The 20,333-nt window shown below is 57.2% G+C and overlaps 1 protein-coding gene and 1 long non-coding RNA gene across 2 annotated transcripts in view; one reads left to right on the forward strand and one right to left on the reverse strand.

Moving 5' to 3' along the window:
* REC114 (REC114 meiotic recombination protein) overlaps positions 1 to 20,333 on the reverse strand; it is a 125,393-nt gene that overhangs the window by 2,007 nt on the left and 103,053 nt on the right. Inside the window, exons 3-5 of the mRNA XM_051822308.3 lie at positions 9,857 to 9,934; positions 4,600 to 4,782; positions 1,027 to 1,110 (exon numbers count right to left, since the gene is read on the reverse strand). Of these exons, the coding sequence (XP_051678268.2) occupies positions 1,027 to 1,110; positions 4,600 to 4,782; positions 9,857 to 9,934 (345 nt within the window). The remainder of the gene's footprint in view (positions 1 to 1,026; positions 1,111 to 4,599; positions 4,783 to 9,856; positions 9,935 to 20,333) is intronic.
* Positions 12,643 to 17,895, forward strand: LOC149123232 (uncharacterized). The gene is made up of 2 exons (XR_016217665.1): positions 12,643 to 12,798; positions 14,580 to 17,895. It is a non-coding gene; the product is annotated as an uncharacterized LOC149123232 (long non-coding RNA).

Consider the following 20,333-nt stretch of genomic DNA (forward strand, 5'->3'; position numbering starts at 1 on the left):
CGGACGCTGCTGCCGCCCACAAAGCGCGATTCGGAGAAGGGCTCGTCCAGGAGTCGGAGCAAACAGTGTTTCCAAGCAACGAGGGCCCTCGGCGTTGGCGGCCGGCACGCCCGGCCTCGCTTGTCTCCCCAGCGGCCCGGCCTCGCGCGGCTGTGGGCGTCGAAGTCCGCCCTGGGGCTGCAGGCCCTTCCACGGAAGAGGCCCGGGGGAACCCGCCCCCACTCGTGAGCTCTGTGTTCTGTGTCCGTCCATGTCGGTGAGGTGTGGCAAGGCTTTGTTTTCCGGGACTGGCACAGGAGGGAGGCGGCCCCGGGTGCTGAGCCCGTGGAGCTGAGGCCCAGGCACGGAGGGCAAGACTGCACAGAGGATGACCATGATTTTTTTTGAGGATTTACTGTTCATTTGAAAGGCGGACTGACACCGAGATCTTCATTCACTGAGTCCCTCCCCAGGTGGCCACAGCAGCTGGGGCTAAGGAGCCTGAAGCTGGGAACTTCTGCCGCGTCTCCTACAGGTGACGCAGGGGCCTGAGCACCTGCGCCATCTGCTGCTGCCTCTCGGCTGTGCATCGGCAGGGCGCTGGATGGGAAGTGGAGCAGCCAGGACTTGAACCAGGCAACTCCCAGGCTGGCGTCCCAAGTGCTGTCTCCCGGCTGTGCCGCGGCGTCCTTCCGGAACCTTTGATTCTGAGAGAAGCTGTGCTGCCGGATTCCGTGGTGGCGACCAACAGCCGGGGCGAGGGGACGGCGAGGTTGCCCGAGTCACCTCTGTCAGACCAGGGCACGGACAGCCCCGCTTCTGAAGTGAAGTGGGCGTGTGCCCTTTGTTCCCGGGAAGCCCTCCCCCACGCCAGCCCCTCGCCCTCCTGACTGCCACAGGAAGGTGGTGGGCGAGCACGCCCGGCAGCCACGCCGTCTCCTGCAGGGTCCCTTGAGGTTCCCCTCCAGGACCAGGGCAGGAACAGTGACACAGGCGCTCGGGGACCGCTGCTGTCACGCGGGGAGGGAACGCAGGGACAGGTTCTACCTGAGCGAGCTCCGTCACCGAGGTTCTGGGCCCTGGCCCGGCCCGGCCCGCTGCCCGACACGCCTGCTGCTCCGGGTCCCGGGCCTGGAAGACAGCAGAGTCAGGACGGACCGGCTGGCCCGGCACCACCGTGGCTGCCAGGAGGCCCCTGGGGCGTTCCTGCTGTAAGGGTGGCGGCTGCCGCGTGGGCGACCGCACCCATCTGTGCCGCTGGCCCACGCCTCAGTGCCTCCGTGTGGGAGCAGCACTGGGGAGGGGCCGGGGTGGGGGCACAGTGTCCGGTGCTCAGCACCTGTCACCATCTAGAAATGTTCCTCAAGGACCAACGTCTGTCAGAGGCAAAGAGGGGAGGAGCCCTGATGTGCCGACTGCTGGTGTTCACTTCATTTCAGCCACTCAGAAGGAATCCGTTGATTCCTGGGTGACAGTGGGCCCTGCCCCAAGGAAGTCCGGGGCCTCGGGAGAGGCAGGGGTGGCCGTGGGGAAGCAGCAGGGCCCCCACCCCCAGCTGCCCGCCCTGCCCTGGTCCCAACACGCCTTGTTCCCACCATGGGCTCGGTGAGGGCTGCTGGCCCTCCGGGCAGCGCCTCTGCTGCCCTGCACCAAATCTGATGGTGGAGGCGGAGGGCACCAGACTGCTGCTGCACATGGAAGCTGGGGGCCAGCAAGGGAGGAGAAGTGAGGCCAGAGAGGAGGACGGCAGGTCAGAACACGAGTCGGAGGCCAGGGCGCCCAGGGCTCCCCCAGCTCGGTGCACGATGCCACGGGCCCATGTGGGTTCAGCTTAACCGCTGAGCCACGTCCGCCGGAGCTGCCCCACCACCACCGTAAGTAACAGACACCAGGCGTGGGCGCCCAGCGGCGGGGCCCTTGGCGCGGTGGGCTGGGCCGGGGCAGGGGTTAGGTCACCTGAGAAGCCCCTGGTCTGGCCACCGTGAAGGAAGTGACAAGGCTGAGGAAAAGTGGAAACTAAACCCGGAGCCAGGAGGTGACTCAAGAACCCGAGATAGACGCCGAGTTACCCTGCCTGCAGGAAGGGAAGGGCCGCTGCAGACTAAATACACACACGGGTGCAAAGCCACCCGCCTGAGGACGGGAGTGCAGCAGAGGGTCCGGGCTCGGCCTTGGCCAGCAGCTCCCCGGGGCACCCTGACAGAGGCAGGACCAGGGAGGCTACTCCGTGTGCCCCAGACCCTCGGTCTCCTGAAGCCCCTTCTCGGCTCTGCGGGTTCTGCCCCTCGCCAGCGGCCTGTTCCTCTGAGCAAGAGGCTGGCAAAGGCAGCAGCACGAGCAGTCACGCTCCACACTGTCAGCACCTGGCCAGGCACGCGCTCCACAGGGGTTCGCAGCCTGGATTCCAAACTAGAACTGTCTTGATCCCAGACACCATGGTCTTGGCACGTGCCAGGTCAGTGGAGATCCTGATAAAGACTCCAGAACAGGGCGGGTGGGGTGGGGCCAGTGCTGTGGCAACAGTGGGTAAAGCCGCTGCCTGCAGTGCCGGCATCCCATGTGGGTGCCAGTTCCAGTCCTGGCTGCTCCACTTCTGATCCAGCTCCCTGATGTGCCTGGGAAAGCAGCAGAAGATGGCCCAAGTGCTGGGGCCCTGCACCCACGTGGGAGACCCTGGAGAAACTCCTGGCTCCGGCCTGGCCCAGTGCTGGCAGTTGCAGCCATTTTGGGGAGTGAACCAGGGGATAGAAGACCTCTCTGTCTCTACCTTTCAAATACAGAATCTATCTTAAAAACAACAACAACAACAACAACAAACAAAACACCAGGAACCGGGAGGGAAGTGTTCTAGCCACTATCTAGGCCCGGAGCCCTCTCCGGCTGCGGCAGCCCCCTCTGCCGGCCTGCATGCACTGTCAGCTCGGGGCAGCCTGCACAGCCCCCGGCCCCAGCAGCTTCCAGCTGATGCCCCTCTGGCCCTACGCGGCGCCCACGCCTGCTGCCTGGCCCTGGCCCCGGGTCCTGGCTGTGCTGTGTGCGTGGGGGACGCCCTTCCTCATCTGAGGCAACACCTCTGAGGACCTCCCGGGACAGGCCCCGGAGAGGCAAGCAGCCAGGGCCTCAGGCTGAGGGAAGAGAAGCCCCCTCTAACACACCAAAGTCTGCTGGGTAGAAGCACAGAGACTCGCACGCAACACGGACGGCGGGAAACCAAGCAAGACCCCAACAGCAAATCGTCATGATTCAGGGACCTAACAGGACGGAGGATGGGGACGTGCCGAGGCCGGGCGTGGAGCGAGTCTCGTCCCCACAGCAGACCAGCCGCGGCGCCCGGCCAGTGCCAGGGTCTTCCTGGGAGCCTGGCTCCAGCCAGCCTCGAACTCCGATGGAGCGCAGCGCTCCTGGGGGAGTCAGCCCAGCTGCCCTGCCTGGGCGAGGGCAGGGGGCAGAAGCTAGGGGCTTTCACTTCAGGAAACCATGGGGGCTCGCTGATAGCAAATCCCAACGAGGCAGGTGCCAGTGCCACAGCCTGAGGCGCACGTTGGGCCCGACCCGAGCAGCGCCTCCTCCCGGGGTGGCACGCCGCGGTGTCCTGGCGCTCCTTCCCCGAGGTGGGAAGATGCCATGCTTGTGCACAGTCTTCTGAGACCTCAGTTTGCAGCGCGAGCTTAGCTTCATCCCCGCCGAGGAACGCTGCCACGCTCCTGAAGCGGCCGGCCCCCAGCGTTCACTTCTGAGCAGACGCCCACTGCACGCTGGAGCCCGAGGACCCGGGGGCTGGGGGCTCCCAGCAGCCCTCACCCAGGGAGGCAGCAGGGCCCGCGCGTGCTCGGTGTTCTCACCGCAGGGGACAGCTCGGGAGCGGGGCCGGGCTGAGCTGATGGGCCAGGCTCCAGCCGCCAGGGTGTGTCCCTCATACAGGTGTCGGGACGGCGAGAGGCAGGGGACGCCTTGTGGTCCTGGAAAGTGCCCCAGGGAGGGGCCCCCAGGCCACACCTCGACACCCAGAACACAGCCAGGGCAGGGAGGGGCCCCCAGGCCGCACCTGACACCCAGAACACAGCCAGGGCAGGGAGGGGCCCCCAGGCCGCACCTGACACCCAGAACACAGCCAGGGCAGGGAGGGGCCCCCAGGCCGCACCTGACACCCAGAACACAGCCAGGGCACCCCTGCTGCCTGGTTTCTGGGGGCCAAAGTAGCCAGGACAAGAGACAGCCTTCAGTTTTAGAAAGCTGCTGAGGGGCCCGGCGCTGGCGCTTAGTAGGTTAAGCCTCCGCCTGTGGCGCTGGCATCCCCATACAGTGTGCATCCTGGCAGCCCCTCTTCCGACCCAGCTCTCTGCTGTGGCCTGGGACAGCAGAAGATGGCCCAGGTGCCTGGGCCCCTGCCCCACGTGGGAGACCCAGGGGAGGCTCCTGGTTTCAGATTGGCTCAGCTCAGACTGTGGCCGCCATCGGGAGTGAGCCAGCTGGGGGGAAGTCCTTGCTCTGTGTCTAACTCTCTCAAATACTCATATTTAAAAGGAAAAAAAAAAAAAAAAACAGCTGCTCAGGAGGAGCCGGCCGCCTGTCCCCTGCACGCTCTGCGCAGCACCGCGGAGCCCAGTGGCAGCTACTCACCGCGTGCTGTGGCGGCACGTGGCCGGCCCCGTCCTCCTCCAGGCCGTCCCCCGCTGGCAGGTCAGGGCCTGGCCCCTCCACGGCCGTGTACTGGGCCAGGCTCTGCGCGCAGCTGCAGCAGCGTCCCAGCGCCTGCTCCCTGGACTCGCCGGCGAACTGCACCCGGAACATGCGGCTCTTGCTCTGTGGGCAGAACAGAGCGCCCTGAGAGGCCGCCTCCCACCGGCTGCCGCAGACATGGGCAGGAAGGGAGCGGCCGCGCCCCCACCCCGCTGTGCGGCAGGACGCCATGGCTTGCTTTTCACTGGACAGCAGTGATGGGGAACACGGCCCAACCACACTCGTCCACGCAGAATGAGTGAAGAGCTAGCCAGGTGGAAGCCACGCTCACAACGGCCAGGGCACGGGCGGGGCCCCCGTGGCTCACGCACCAGTGTGGGCTCCATTCCCCGGCAAATCCGCCAGCCTGGCGGGATGCAGCTGATGATTTTAACTCTGGCAGCCACATCGGCTGACTTGATGGCAAGTCTAAAAAACGGACGGATGGGGCCGGCGCCGGGCTACAGCAGGTTAGAGCCCTGGCCTGCTGCACCGGCATCCCATTTGGGTGCTAGGTCCAGCCCCAGCTGCTCCACTTCCGATGCAGCTCTCTGCAGTGGCCTGGGAAAGCAGTGGAGGATGGCCCACGTCCTCGGGCCCCTGTGCCCGCGTGGGAGACCTGGAGGAAGCTCCTGGCTCCAGATCAGCTCAGCTCCAGCTGTTGCAGTCATTTGGGGACTGAACCAGTGGAATGGAAGACCTCTCTCTCTGGCTCTACCTCTCTCTGTAACTGTTTTTTAAATAACTACAATAAATCTTTAAAACAACCACCACCACCACCAGACCGAGATGGTGGCAGTAACAATAGCAGGTGCCTGCCCCGGTTCTGACCGACGGAACTCCTTCTTGTGTTTGGTCTAATGCAGTCGGCCCTGCCCAGAGAACTCGGAGGCGATGGTGTGTGGAGACACAGAGCGTCCAGACCCAAAGGCCACGGCGCTGAGCTAAAACAGGTCTAACCGAACCACGGAGGGTCGCGTTTTACGCCACTTAAATAGACCCATCATGCAAAGCCAGGTGTTTGGGCTGTGAACAAAGAAACGGGCCGGCGCCGTCATTCCAAGAGCAGCCCCTGCTGCTTCCGCTGCCTGTGTTTAGTTCAGTGATCTTTTCTAAGAGAACAAAAGCACTTAGCATTGCCCCTCCGACCCGGGGCAGACGTGGAGTGCTCTGCACACGCACACACACGCATGTGACGGGCTGGCAGAGGCACCAGCAGCACGCATGCGCGCGTGACACACAGGGGCTCCGCAGCCCGGCCTTCTATATTTTACATGGAAATGGAGGTGTGCCTCGGTGCCCCGCGCTTTGGTCGGCCCCGCGCACAGACACGTGGGTTACCTCCAGCCTTGCTTCTCGCTAAAGCCGCCAAACTCTCACGGGCGCCTCGTCTGCGGCCCGGCTGCTCCGCGTGGGAGCCACTCGGCACGCTTGGGCCTGTCAGCCCACCGGGCTAGCTCTCGTGCTTCCCATCCCTTGGTTGCGAGTGCGGCTGCACACTGCACAGGTCTCGCTGGGGCACTGCTCGGCCGTGGGCCAGCAGGCGTCCTCCTGGGTGGGTGACCCCCAAGGGACCAGGAGGGCCTGAAGCCCGGTGTGCGCTGAGGAGGACGGGGGCTGGGCTGGCCCGGCACAGGACACAGCCCCGCCACCGCCGTCGGGATGCCCGTTCCCTCACTGCCCTTCTGAGCAGGTCACGTTAAGACCGCACACAGCACACACCGCTCAAGTGCGCCAGCAGGGCAGGTCCCCGAGAGCAGGGAGGGGCGTGGGGCGCCCACGGGCGAGCACACACGCGGCACGTGGTTTCTGAGAGCCCGACCTGGCCCACCTTCGCTCCCGAGTGGCTCGTGTGAGACTCCCCGCACCCTCAGACTTCCCGCCACGGACCCGCCACCAGCGGCGGCCAGGTCAGGCTGTGTCTCTGCAGAGGTATCTGCACGCCCCGTGGGAAGGAGCGCGGGCTCCTCGCCGGGAAGCGAGCGGTTCCTGTGCCGGCGGGAGCACTCGGTCGCCCAGGAGAAGAGCCCCGGAAACAGCAGTCGGGGACAGTGCCTGTCCCCAGGAGGCCAAGGGAGGATCAGCACCACCCAGTGCCGACGCCCAGCCTCACTGAGCTTTCGCTGAGCTTTTCGCTGAGCCCCGCTGAGCCCCGCTGAGCTTTCGGCACCGCCACAGCCTGGTCAGCAGCCAGTGGCAGGGGCAGCCCCGGAGGCCCCGCATGGCCAGGGGTGCTCCTCGCCCAGATCCGTGAGCGACTTCCCGTGGCCACGGGGCCCCCGGGGCCGTGCTCCCAGGGCGGAGGAGAGCACAGGGAAAGGGCTGGAGGCGGCATGTCCTTGCCGCTACTCTGGAACCGGCTGGCAGCGCTCACAGGAGAGGACTTCCCGCCCAGGCCTCACACACGGGCAGGCCTGGCTCCCTCTGCCGTCCAGGCCACAGGAGAGGAAACACTGCTGCCCTGGAGCGTGGGGCCATCACGCTGCAGGACCTCGCTTCCCCCACGTGTCAGTGGCCGAGGTCCCCCCAGACCAGCAGCCCGAGGACGCCCATCTGTGTGGGCTGCCTGTGAATCCGCCACGCGGGGCACAGCCCCACAGTGGATGGCGGCACCTTGGTGGGGGTCGGAGGGCACAGAGGACCGTCCAGGACCCTGGTGCGAGGTCACACGGGGAGGAGCAGCCCCACAGAGGCCAGGCGGGCAGCTCTGAGCCACACGAGCAGGCCCGCACGGCCCCGGGAGGTCAGTGCTATCTGGCAAGGCGGCGAAAGTAACCAACGATAAAAATCACTGACAGAAATACAAGTGTTACTGTTTACAGATTGCAAAATTAATTTCCTAAAAATTAACATCAATTAGCCGAGTTAATATGACTAGTAAGGGGGCTGAATTTGAATTAATTCAGAAAAAACCTGATACTAAGTAGCTGCAAATACTTTGAGTAAGGGATGCCATTCACAGCAAGAACAGAGGAAAGATTCCCACCCTTGAATGTTGCAAGTTATGTACACAAACACATAAAAAGCCGTGTCACAGACGGTAGGTATACAGTTGGTGCTCTGTATGTGCAGGCTCCGCATCCTGGAATCCAGGCTCGCTCCTGTCACTGCTCCGGCGTGAACACAGCAGCTTTGGCAGGAGGTGTACGTGTCCTCTGGGGTGGGGGTAGACTGCGCGTTTCCCATGAGGGCCTGGAGCAGCCCTGGCTGGAGACGCTTGGGGGCCCGGGAAGCAGCCCCTGGCTGCTGACAGCCGCACTGTCCAACCCCTTGGTCTACCGATGCCACCCAAGTCACAGTGCCTGTCCCGATGCCGGCTTCATGCCAGCGCACATCCTGGCAGGCAGCAGGATGGCTCCAGTACTCCAGTCTCTGCTACCCGGGGGGCGACCTGGGCTCAGTTCCCAGCTCCCAGCTCCCACCTACACCCCCGCCCTGGCTACCTGGAGTGGGAACCACTGGATGGGGGGGCACCTCTCTCTCTCTGCTTTTTCTTTTTTAAAGACTGATTTATTTATTTGAAAGGCAGAGTTACAGAGGAGGGGAGAGAGAGACAATTGATCGTCCATCCACTGGTTCACGCCCCAGATGGCCACAACGGCTAGGACTGGACCAGGCCAAAGCCAGGAGCTTCATCCGGGTCTCCCACATGGGTGCAGGGGCCCAAGGACTTGGGCCGTCCTCCACTGCTTTCCCACAGGCATTAGCAGGGAGCTGGATCAGAAGCGGAGTAGCTGGGGCTCTAACTGGCGCCCACGTGGGATGCCAGCACTGCAGGCAGTGGCTTTACCTGCTATGCCACAGCACCGGTGCCTGCTCTCTGGTTTTCAAATGAACAATAATGGAGTGTTTTCAGTGACTGCAGTGCTGCGGGTCCCTATCACATGACTGAAGTGTGGGACCCAAGCCCCCCTCTGGGTGGCACAAGGCCGTCCTCAGCAGGGCTGGGCAAGCCGAGCACGTGTCTGCCTCACCTCTGCTGCCCTGGCCCAGGAGACCAGAGCCGACATCCTGGCTGTGCGGGCTGCAGCACCTTACAGGAAAACCTTCCTTGTCTAGGGGGCGGGGCACGCTCACCTTCCCAGAGTGAATGGAAACAGTCAACTGCGTCGGGCCGAGAGACCAGGATGCTGACCTGGGTCCCAGCAGCCCAAGGCGCTGGCCAGTACTAGCAATGGCCTATTTGTGGGTTTCTCGTTCAGCACAAAACAGCAACAAGGCTGCTCTGGTGGGGCTGTGTCCCCTGTGCCTGGGGCCCTCCCGACTGTGCCGCGTGGGCACCTGGCCACACTGCAAACCGCAGCAGCGGCTGGCAATCAGGTTCTGGGCGGTTTCCACTTTGCGCTTCACGGTTAGGATCTAACAAGACCTGAGAGGAGACGTCAACGCTGCAACAGCCCGCAGCGTGCTGGGAGCCGAGGAGACCCATTCGCTCCGTGAGCTGACGGCCGGTGGGAGGCAGCTCCCTGAGCTCCTGGCCCAGCCTCCTCTGAGGGGAAGGGGGCGCAGGTGGGCAGCACGGTGTTCTTAACTGCACAAAACACTCACAGTTGCAAAGAAACCAATGGTGCTGCGCTGGCTTACGGCGATCCCGAACACGGGCTGGAGCGCCGAGCATGCGCAGTTGCTACAGCGCGGCAGGGCCAACAGCTGCCCCACGTCAAGGGTGCCGAGCCCGGCAGCCGCGCTGATGCCCCCGGACGGGAAGGCCGATGCCCCCGCGCCTGCTGCCCGCACTCACGGTGGGCGGAGCGGCCCCGAGGTGAGGACGCCTCTGGCTCTCGGAGCCCATTTCCTGTCATCGCCTCAGCCGGCCCTCACAGCCACAGAACAGGCCAGGTGAGCAGTGGCCTGTGTCTGTTAACACAGCTGCGAAGCAAATGAATCTGATTTTCTAATATTAAAGGGGAAAAAACGAAGACAAACTCGGTGAAGCCCTGCCTCCTCCACACACGTCAGCAGCAAGACGCACAGCGTGCACCCCTCCCCTGCCCATCAGTCGGGCTGCCCCCGCCGACGCGGCCCTGCCTCCCCACGGCCCGTCTGCTCCGCTGAGCACGTGCGTTCCTCCCGCCCCCGTGCACCGGGGGGGGGGGGGGGGGGCCACGCCCGCCACACACAGAAAAGGAAGAGCAGGCTCAGGTGACCTTGCCTTTACCGTGGTTCCAAAGAGCAGACAGTCCACGCGTCGCACGATCTTCAACCAGCTCCTGCTGCCGACGAGCGAGAACCCTTCCTGAAACAGGCAGAAGTGGGGAGAGGGCTGTGAGGAGTGGCCGGACAGCTGTGTCCTGTTAGCAGGCCCGAGCCATCCACCCCGGTGCTCAGCCCCGGGAGGTGACGGCAGGCTGCGCCCGTCCTGCTGCGGCTCCCGCCGGGGCAGTGTCAGCAGTCGGCTTTCCTGCACCTCTTCCTACCGAAGATGAACACAACAGGCAATGCCCACGGCCACACTTGCTGCAAATGCAGTTCTGCGTCTGATGTTTGCCAAATGATAACCACATTCCTGCAAAACACGGGTTCCGCTGTGCTAACTTAGGAACCGGCACATCCACAGCGCACGCGAGGTTCCCTGGCTGAGATTCGGAAACGTGAAGCGGTCTGGGTGCTGTCTCGCTCTCCCTTCCATCTGGACGCAACAACAGGCGAAAGGGGCAGCAGGGGGCCCACGAGTGTCAAGGCTGACGAAGGAGCGGAGGAGACTCGGGTGCTCGGGCCCTCAGGAGCCGGGCCCAGGCTCTCGGGCCTGAAACGCAGCCACAGCCAGGGAGGCTCCAGGGACTCGTCGCTCCTGGACTGTGACAACGGGAAGTGCTGCTGTCCCTTCACAGGGACCGACACCCCAGGAGAGTGTTGTGGGTTCATTCTCCCACGCTCTCACTTAAAGAAAAGAGTCAATGCTGATTCTAAGATTTTTATCATTAATAAATTTTACTTTTAATGGAAAAAGAAAATATTTGTATCTCTTAAAAACTCAGGATTAGCAAAAAGAGGCATGCTGTAAGGATCAGTGACTGGTGTGCTCATGCCTCATCAATACAGACCCCTGCCATTCTAGAATGCAGTGCACAGGGCACCTGGCCGCACGCCCCTGCTGGCGGGAGCGCAGCGTGGCAACAGACACATCTGGAATCTACCCGGAACCAGCAGCCCCGAGGCAGGGGCCGCTAGGACAGACTGCCCGGCGCACGGCTGGGTCTCGCAGTTCTGCTCTTTAACCCACTGAAAGAATGCAGACAGCTGTGCAGAGGGCAGGCAGCCCAGCGGGCGCCACGGAAAACCATGCAGGGTGCCGGGGAAGAGGGCTGCCGCCACGGAGGTGACCACGCCTGCTGGGACGTTAGTATTAACCTAATATATCAGAACACATGAACTACAAATTGCTGTGTTCACACCAAGTTTTTCTTTTTAAAAAAGATTTATTTTATTTATTTGAAACAGTTACAGAGAGAGGTAGAGACAGAGACAGCGGTCTTCCATCCACTGGTACACTCCCCAGATGGATGCAATGGCCGGAGCTGTACCGATCCAAAACCAGGAGCCAGGAGCTTCTTCCAGGTCTCCCACGTGGGTGCAGGGGCCCAAGGACTTGGGTCATCTTCTGCTGCTTTCCCAGGCCACAGCAGAGAGCTGGATCAGAAGTGGAGCAGCTGGGACTAGAACCCAGCACCCAAATGGGATGCTGGTGCTTCAAGACAGGGCGTTAACCCACTGCGCCATAGCGCCGGCCCCACACTATTTCTTTTTTAAGATTTATTTATTTGAAATGCAGAGTTACAGAGGGAGCAGAGACAGAGATAGGTCTTCCATCCACTTGTTCGCTCCCCAAATGGCCACAATGGCCGGGGCTGTGCCAGGCCGAAGCTAGGAGCTTCACCTGGAACTCCCACGTGGCTGCAGGGCCCAAACACTTGAAGATTCTCCACTGCTTTCCCAGGCACGTTAGCAGGAAGCTAGATGGGAAGTGGAGCAACTGGGACTCAAACCAGCACCCATATGGATGCCAGTGCTGCAGGCCACGGCTTTAACGGCTGCGCCACAGCGCTGGGCCCCTTATTATTTTTTGCACTAAGCCTTTGAGAATCAGTGTGCACTTTATACTTATGCCACATTTCATTTTGAACAGTTTTTTCAATGGTTAAAGTGAGAGGCAGTCCTGCCAAAATAATGAAGTTCAATTTAATAATATTTTATGTTGCTTCCATTTTAAAACCTAAATGTAAATGAAATAACATTGTAACTCTGGGGTTAAAGCCCCAGCATGCAGCGCCGCCATCCCATATGGGTGCCAGTTCAGGCTCCAGCTGCTCCTCTTCCCATCCAGCTCTCTGCTGTGGCCTGGGAAAGCAGTGGAGGATGGCCCAAGTCCTTGGGCCCCTGCACTCGAGTAGGAGACCGGGAGGAGGTTCCTGGCTCCTGGCTTCAGATCAGCTCAGCTCTGGCTGCTGCAGTCATTTGGGGAGTGACCAGCGGATGGAAGACCTCTCTCTCTCTCTTTCTCTCTGAATCTACCTCTCTCTGTAGCTGTCTTTGAAATCAATAAAATAATTTTTTTAAAAAAAATTGTAACTCTGTTTTTCAGTTCCCTGGCTGTGTTTAAGTGCTTGGGGGCCACCCTCAGCGCAGGCGTCCTGTGAGGCTGAGCAGGTGCAGAACAGGAAGGGGCGGGCCACAATGAATGCTCTGTTGGCTCGGGGCAGAGCCCAGGGCCTTGCGGCCTTCTGCACTGCGCTGGTTCTGTGTGGGGAGCCATTGCACGGCGCCCTAAAGATGGCGCCGGCTCCTTTCTCCCGGAAGGACTGGCGAGAAACAAACAACTCCTAATAAGGAGATGGCTGAGCTCCCTTCCGGCTTCCGCATTGCTGTACCTATCAATCCTTGCCACTTGGCTGCTTTTGATTGGTGTGCTGATGGCTATAAGAGGGATGGGAGAGGGAAGGAGGCGGAAGAAGAAGCTTGTTCAAGGTTCCTGAATAAACTGCTTGAAGAAGAGTTCGGGTCGTGTCTTCCTTGCTGGTCGAGGGACGCGACAACTGGTGGCCCGTACGGGGAACCATCTCAAACGCGAACTCAGAACTTCCTGCAGTCAGGGCAGCGCTGGTAAGTCCCCCAGGAAAATAAGGTGGGGATCCACGATAAGAGCGGGAAGTCCTGCGACAATAGCGGGAGGATAGCTCTGCGATTAAAGCAGAGGAAGTTCTGTGACAAAAGCAGAAGGAGCTCTGACCCGTGGCCAGGGAAAGAGTACAATATTTGACGGTGGGTAATTCACAGTCCCATCCAATTTTTCTGGCGCTGAATGCGCTGCTTTGGGAAAACGGTTTGAAACTTAAGCCTAGTACATTGCATAGGTTTTTACGTAACTGCGATACCATTGCACCCTGGTATGTGGTTTCGGGAAGCCTTACTATCCCTTCATGGGACAAACTAGGCAGGGATTTGGATTTTGCATTTGAACAGGGTAATCTCGAAAGGGGAGTGAGACCAATATGGAAGTTAGTGCGAGCATGCCTTGAGGATGAGCGGTGTAGTGAAACTATTCTGAGCGGTCAAGCTGCCTTGGAGGAGCTTCAGGAAGAGCACTCCGAGAGAGCTGCCAGTGAAAAAGGGAAAACTTTGAAGGAGAGTCAGAAAAGAACTAGGAAAAAACTGTACCCCGATCTTTCCGAGTTGCGCAGCCCCTCCTCAGTAAGTAGTACTAGTGCAGAAAGTAGCTCAGAAAGCAGCAGTGAGTCTGAAGAGTGTGGTGATAACAAAGAGTCTGGTATAAAGCAAGTACGGGAATTGAATTGGCAAATGAGGATTTCCAAAAATTACAGCCGCTGAGCCATTACCAGGTGCTCCAAATATATTTACGGATGGGTCAAAAACAGGCTGTGGCCGGCGCCGCGGCTCACTAGGCTAATCCTCCGCCTAGCGGCGCCGGCACACCGGGTTCTAGTCCCGGTCGGGGTGCCGGATTCTGTCCCGGTTGCCCCTCTTCCAGGCCAGCTCTCTGCTGTGGCCAGGGAGTGCAGTGGAGGATGGCCCAGGTGCTTGGGCCCTGCACCCCATGGGAGACCAGGAAAAGCACCTGGCTCCTGGCTCCTGCCATCGGATCAGCGCGGTGCGCCGGCCACAGCGCGCCGGCCGCGGCGGCCATTGGAGGGTGAACCAACGGCAAAGGAAGACCTTTCTCTCTGTCTCTCTCTCTCTCACTGTCCACTCTGCCTGTCAAAAAATAAAAAAAAAAAAAAAAAAAAAAACAGGCTGTGGGGTTTATATGGTAGAGGCTAATGACCCGGTATTTCATCAGTTTCAGCCAGGCTCACCTCAAGTTGTGGAATTAAAAATAGTTATTGAAATCCTTAAGCAGTGCTCTTTTGCCTTTAACTTGTTGTCAGATTCCTTATATGTGGTGAACGCATTAAAGATATTGGAAACCGCAGGACCGATTAAACCTTCTAGTCCAATTGTATCCCTAATGTCAGGTGATTGCTCATTGTCTGGATGCATGGGCCGCCTGGGGGAGACCCCAGGTGCTAAAAACTGATATACATCTCAAACCTTTACCACCTTTTGCCAAAAAATGGAGGTTCAACTTGTCCATGGATTGCCATACAATCCTCAGGGCCAGGGCATAATTGAGCGAGCACACCGCACACTGAAAGAATATCTTTTAAAACAAAAAGGGGGACGCGACAGGCCAGGAGAAAGAGAGAGGAAAAATTCCACAGGTATCTTGACCTAGAGAAAAGTCTTAATTCGATAACCCTTTCCAACTTGATGGGTTTTTCTCTTTACAGTTAATAAAAACTTAAGCAATGGGCTCATACGCTGATAATTCTTTTCTGTGCTGCTGTAGCTAACTTATCTAATGAGAGTTTTCATGTGTCTTGAAGGTTTCGCATTTTTCTATTGCCAGTATGAGTCTTGATTGGAAAAACTGCACCATGAAGCTGTTTACATTATATCTTTAATGTTTGAGTGAGTACCTAACTTTGATCAGATCTAGTCCACAGCCTTGGTTAAACGTACTAATTTTTGACTAAAATGTTTTGACTCTGATAGTTTAAATTCTAAACCGAGTCTTTCAACTTTGGGGCTTCCAGTCGGATCCCTGGAACTCTCAAAGGATGGGACTCTAAATTTGTTAAAGTAACAGCTGTTTGAGTCAATTCAAATTATACAAAGTGTATTAAAATGTAGTAAATGATGTCAAATCTATGTTGTATTCATGTTTTTGCTTTTCAGCTAAAGTAGTCTTATAAAAATGAGAGTAAATTCTGTGTATACAAGCCTTTATGTTGTTAACTCAAGTAAGCCAATACAGATTGGTTCAGAAAATTGGGTTAATGCAAACGCCCTTTGGTTTACTTGCTCGATTTTACATTTACATGTCTTTGATATGCTTTAAACTTGTTTCTCTTAAGGATGAAGATCTTTTCAAAGTTGTAAATATGCACTAGTGACTCTTGCTGCCCAAGTGGTGTTATCCTTATGTTACTTAAAAGCATGGAAATGTAATTTTGACTTTTAATTCAGATAATGGTGTGGTATTCATTAATAGCTCAGTGTTTTAAGTTATCCAGGCATCGGTGCTAAGTAAAATATGGAAAATGTATTATGTGTACTTTCAACATCTTAAATTTGATAAGAGACTTTTAAGTTTGCCAGCATGTATTCTCATAGGTTGTCCATACATGATAATTCAAGACTGTAAAAGTAACTACAGGTATAAAGTTTCAGAAGGTGTGAGCAAGTCATGAAAAGTTGTAAAAAGTTTACGATTTTAAAACATTGTTTACAGAGTTTTCTATAAGTTAAATGTTAATGCCAAAATTACACTAACCTAAAGTTGAAGTCTGATCTTCTGTTATAACAATGGGATTTTTTAAAATGTGTACTAATGTTAGTAATTATCTGGAAATGGTCTCAATTGTAAATCTTAAAATCTGTTGTTGCAAAACTGTAACGTCTCTTTTTAACACTACTGTCTGTTAAGTTATGATTGATAAAAAGTATTAAGTCTTAAAAAGTTATGTTAAATATTATGATCAGATCTGGTCTAAAAGTGTTAAAATCGCCCTGACTAAATGTTAAGGAATTCTATTTTGACCAGATACTCTAAGTTCTCTTGGCACCTTTAACAGACTTTCTGAAAATCAAAGTTCTAAATTCTCTGAACTTTTGGTATCTCCAGAGGGCCCCTGGAGATGTCAAAAGAGATATCTCTCATCTTGCAGAGATAATAACCAATCGGGCTGTTTAGATTAAAAGTGGTGCCAAGATGTGAAATGATGCTAAACTTCAGTTATAAACGTGTTTCTTTCTAGCTGCTCCAGTCTCTGGCTCAGAAGCCAGATCCTTTAAAGAGGGACTGACAAAGTCTAAGAAGCATCCCTTGGTCATGATTTGCATCACCTCAATGTCCAAACCTTAAGCTTTGGCAGATGGATGTTACCCATTTTTCTGAATTTGGTAAACTAAAATACATACATGTTTCTTTAGATACATGTTCAGGTTTTGTTTTTGCCACCCCGCAATGCGGTGAGGCTGCCAAACATCTATCATTGCCTTCAGGCCTTTGCTGTTCTAGGAACCCCTATACAGATAAAAACTAATAATGGCCCAGCGTATACTTCCAACTCTTTTAAGCACTTCTGTACTAACTTCCACATCTCTCATCACCGGGATTCCTTATAATCCCCAGGGACAAGGTATTGTGGAACGAGCACATGCCACATTAAAAAATTATTTACAAAAAATAAAAAAGGGGGAATACGGGACCATGGCATATTCCCCACAAAAATGGCTATCACATGCTCTTTTCATTTTAAATTTTCTAATACTGGATAATCAAGGGAAATCTGCAGCTCATCGTCACTGGCATCCTGAAACCAAAAGACAACAAGTCTATGTGAAGTGGAAAGACCCTCTAACTGCTCAATGGTATGGACCTGACCCTGTTTTAATATGGGGACGTGGACATGTTTCTATATTCTCGATGGTTACCTGAGCGACTGGTGCGGCAAACAGACAATGTCACAAAGCAGCCTCTCTATCTTCATTATAACATTGCTGATTGGGATCGTTACTGCAGCCGTTATAACCGCCATTTCCATTGCAGCTGTGGGCGCTACAACAGCTGCTATAGCGCTCACAGGGACAGTTCAAACTGCTAATACCCTGAATAATTTGACGGCCTCCGTGGCTGCTGCTTTGGATACTCAGACATCCTTAAATGTACATATAAAGGGAGGCTTGATGATTGTTAATCAGCGTGTGGATTTGGTACAGGAGCAGGTGGATACTCTCTGGCAGCTTGCTCAGCTAGGATGTGAGTGGAAATTTTCAGGGTTGTGTGTGACCTCTGTTCAGTACGATAACATGACTCAGGCAGCAAATTACTCTAAACAGTTGTCTCAGATGCTCTTGCAGAATTGGTCCGCAGAATTTGACTACACCTTGAAGCAACTGTGCCTTGCCGTGGTCACCATCAACTCCACACGTGTGGATGTCTCCTTCACATCTGGATTGTCATCCTGGATCCGCACAGCCGTCTCCAACCTGAAGGAGTGGGCAGGACTTGGAGCTTTGACGGGGTTGCTGTTACTTGTTGTGTTATTTTGCCTGTGGTGTTTGTGCAGGATGAGGACAGCTCATCGGCGGGAATTGGCCATGATAGCTCAAGCCTTTTATGCCCTTGAGGCTGGACAATCGCCGCAAGCATGGCTGGCCTTCCTTGAATGCTAGGCATGGGTGCAGGGTGCGAGGCAAAGCACTGCAGAGAGAACGAGCCATTACGTTCTCTGGAAGGCAAGTCTGTCTGCATGTGGGTTGGCATCCCAGATCCCACCCCCGCGAAAAGGATGCTGTTCCAGGTGGATGCCTGGCAGTGGGGGACAGACCCCTACCTTCTCCTGTAATCCTTAGATGCCTGGTTCTAAAACAAAAAGGGGGAACTGTGGGGAGCCATTGCACGGCGCCCTAAAGATGGCGCCGGCTCCTTTCTCCCGGAAGGACTGGCGAGAAACAAACAACTCCTAATAAGGAGATGGCTGAGCTCCCTTCCGGCTTCCGCATTGCTGTACCTATCAATCCTTGCCACTTGGCTGCTTTTGATTGGTGTGCTGATGGCTATAAGAGGGATGGGAGAGGGAAGGAGGCGGAAGAAGAAGCTTGTTCAAGGTTCCTGAATAAACTGCTTGAAGAAGAGTTCGGGTCGTGTCTTCCTTGCTGGTCGAGGGACGCGACAGTTCTGTGGCCACATAAGCCGCCTGTGTGCAGTGAGGACACGGGTGTGACGCGGAATGGGGCTGTGTGTGCTGGGGGCGGTTCCTGAAGCAGCGACTGGCCTACGGGAGTTCCGTTCTGCTCTGCTCTACTTTCCTGTAAATTCTACCACTGTCTGCAAGTGAAAAGCTTGTGTTAAATAAGAGGAGATGGCAGCTCTAGGCCTTGGCCTGACCTGGTCTCTTCCTAGAGCTCAGGCCGGTGGGGGTCCCACAGGCCCCCTCCTCCCCACTGCCCCACAGAAATCGCAACCTGGTAGTTTCTCTCCACACGTGCAGCTGCTCCTACTGGGTGCCACGCCAGCCACTCAGGCCTGCCACTGGCTGGACTCACGCTGGACTCCTGGTCTCACTCCTGCCTCAGCGGCTCTCCCACCTGACGGTCCCCCCGCCTGCAGCAGCCAGCCCCAGAACCCTGGCAGCCTCCTCCTACCTGGTCCCCGGCCCCTGCTCCCCACTCCTCACCCACCCCAAGTGACCGAGTGGTCTCCCAAGACGACATTGGAGCTGCCCCCCCAGAAACCTCTGCAGCCGAAGCCCTGACCCCTCAGCACAGGGGAGCTGGGAACCCTGGCTTCCACCCGCTGCCCTGGCAGGGAAGCTGCAGTCCAGCCGGGCCAGTGGCCTGCAGCGCCATTGCGCCTGCTCCTGCGGTGCCCCCGCCCAGGGTTTGTTAAAGCCCAGCTTTGTCTCAGGCAGGACGGGGCAAGGGCGGGAGAGCTCTGGGATGACGCCTTGGCGGGACCCTGCTCTCTGGAGGCGCCACCATAACTGCTTACATTTCTTCCTTCCTGGGTAGATGAGGGACAGCCCTAGAATGGCCAGGGCCAGGTTCTAGAACACACGGTTAACCCTCACATCCTGGCACCGCCACTGCGTCCGCCGGCCCGCAGCTCTGGGCTCTGGCAGTGCCTCTTGCGCTGAGCTGTGGGTGGCTCCTCACGAGGCGGCCCAGCACGCCACGTATTTCCTCCCTCTGCTCTTCCCCAGCCTTTTCACCTAGCTCCCCTCTAGTCACTTCACCTGCCCCAACCTCAACCACCCACCCCGGACTTTCACTAACACTTGGCCGTTCCCTCTCACAGTGGTTATCTGTACGTCTGTGTGCGATTATTTGCCTTATTTATTTGAAAAGCAGAGTTAAAAAGAGATAGGGAGAGACAGAGATCTTGCATCAGTTGGTTCACTCCCCAAATGGCCACCACAGCTAGGGCTGGGCCAGGTGGGAGCCAGGAGCCAGAAGCTCCATCCGGGTCTCCCATGTGGGTGCAGGGGCCCAAGCACTTGAGCCGTGGCACACTGCTTCCCAGGTGCATCAGCAGGAAGCTGGATCAGAAGCAGAGTAGCTGGGACCCAAACTGGCTTGAGACACATTTCCCAAGCAGCAGCTGCGCCCGCTGCACCACAGCTCCCGCCCCTGCTGATGGGCGTTTCTTCCCCACTGGACTGGAAGCCCCGTGCAGGCAGGGGCGAAGTCGGTTTTGCTCATTACTGAACACACAGCACCAACTACAGTGCTTGACCCTGGAAGGTTCTTCAGTAAGCGTTACTGAGTGAACGGAAGAAGGAAACCCCTTGTTACAGTGAACAGAACACGGCACACTGCTGTCGTTTCGTTAACCCTGTGAGGCGCGCAAGCGCACTGCGTGTCCAGTGAGGTGGGACGTCTTAACTCTGACCCGACGTGCCCCTATCTTGTTCAGAGTCCAGAAACAGCTCCTCCCCCTAATGTCCTGGGACTTGGGCTGTTACTCGCACATTCCCGGATGTCAGCGCTGGCCTCCATCTCCGCAGAGCCACCTGCTGGGCTCAGCTGCCTCTCAGCAGCCTCCCTGCCCCTCTCAGCCCCCTGCGCGGCACCTGTCATGGCCGAGAAGCTCACTTAATGCCTCTGGGCTCCTCCCACAGTTCAAAAAGTCAGAGAATCTGCCCAAGGAGGTGGTGGCAGCCGGGCCAAGATCACCACCAGAAGCCGCCACGTGAGCTGCCACGACCTGGAAGTGCAGAGACAGAACAGAGCCGGCGCACTCAGAGAGAAGGTCCCTGGGAAACAACACATTCACCAGCAGACAATGCCCAAGCCACAGCGTGGCAGCCGAGGGTGGGGGTGTCGAGCAGAGGCTGGACAGCAGTGCCGGGGACGCACGGGGACGTGGGAAGCCAGCACTGAGTTCCGCAGCACGGGCAGGCGCTGCCCTCTACCCCACTCTCCTGGCTCCCACCGCCCTGAAACTCAACAGCAAGAACTGTGGCTCATTTTCCTGCGCCCATCCCAGGCACGTGGTTCCTCCCCCACTGCCACTGATCACACGTGGGGCACCCCCTCTGCTGTGCCCCGCTCTGGCCCAGTTTCCCAGAGAG

This window comes from Oryctolagus cuniculus, chromosome 12, assembly GCF_051225735.1.
Source record: "Oryctolagus cuniculus isolate XC-2025 breed Fujian yellow rabbit chromosome 12, ASM5122573v1, whole genome shotgun sequence".
Lineage (NCBI taxonomy): Eukaryota > Metazoa > Chordata > Mammalia > Lagomorpha > Leporidae > Oryctolagus > Oryctolagus cuniculus.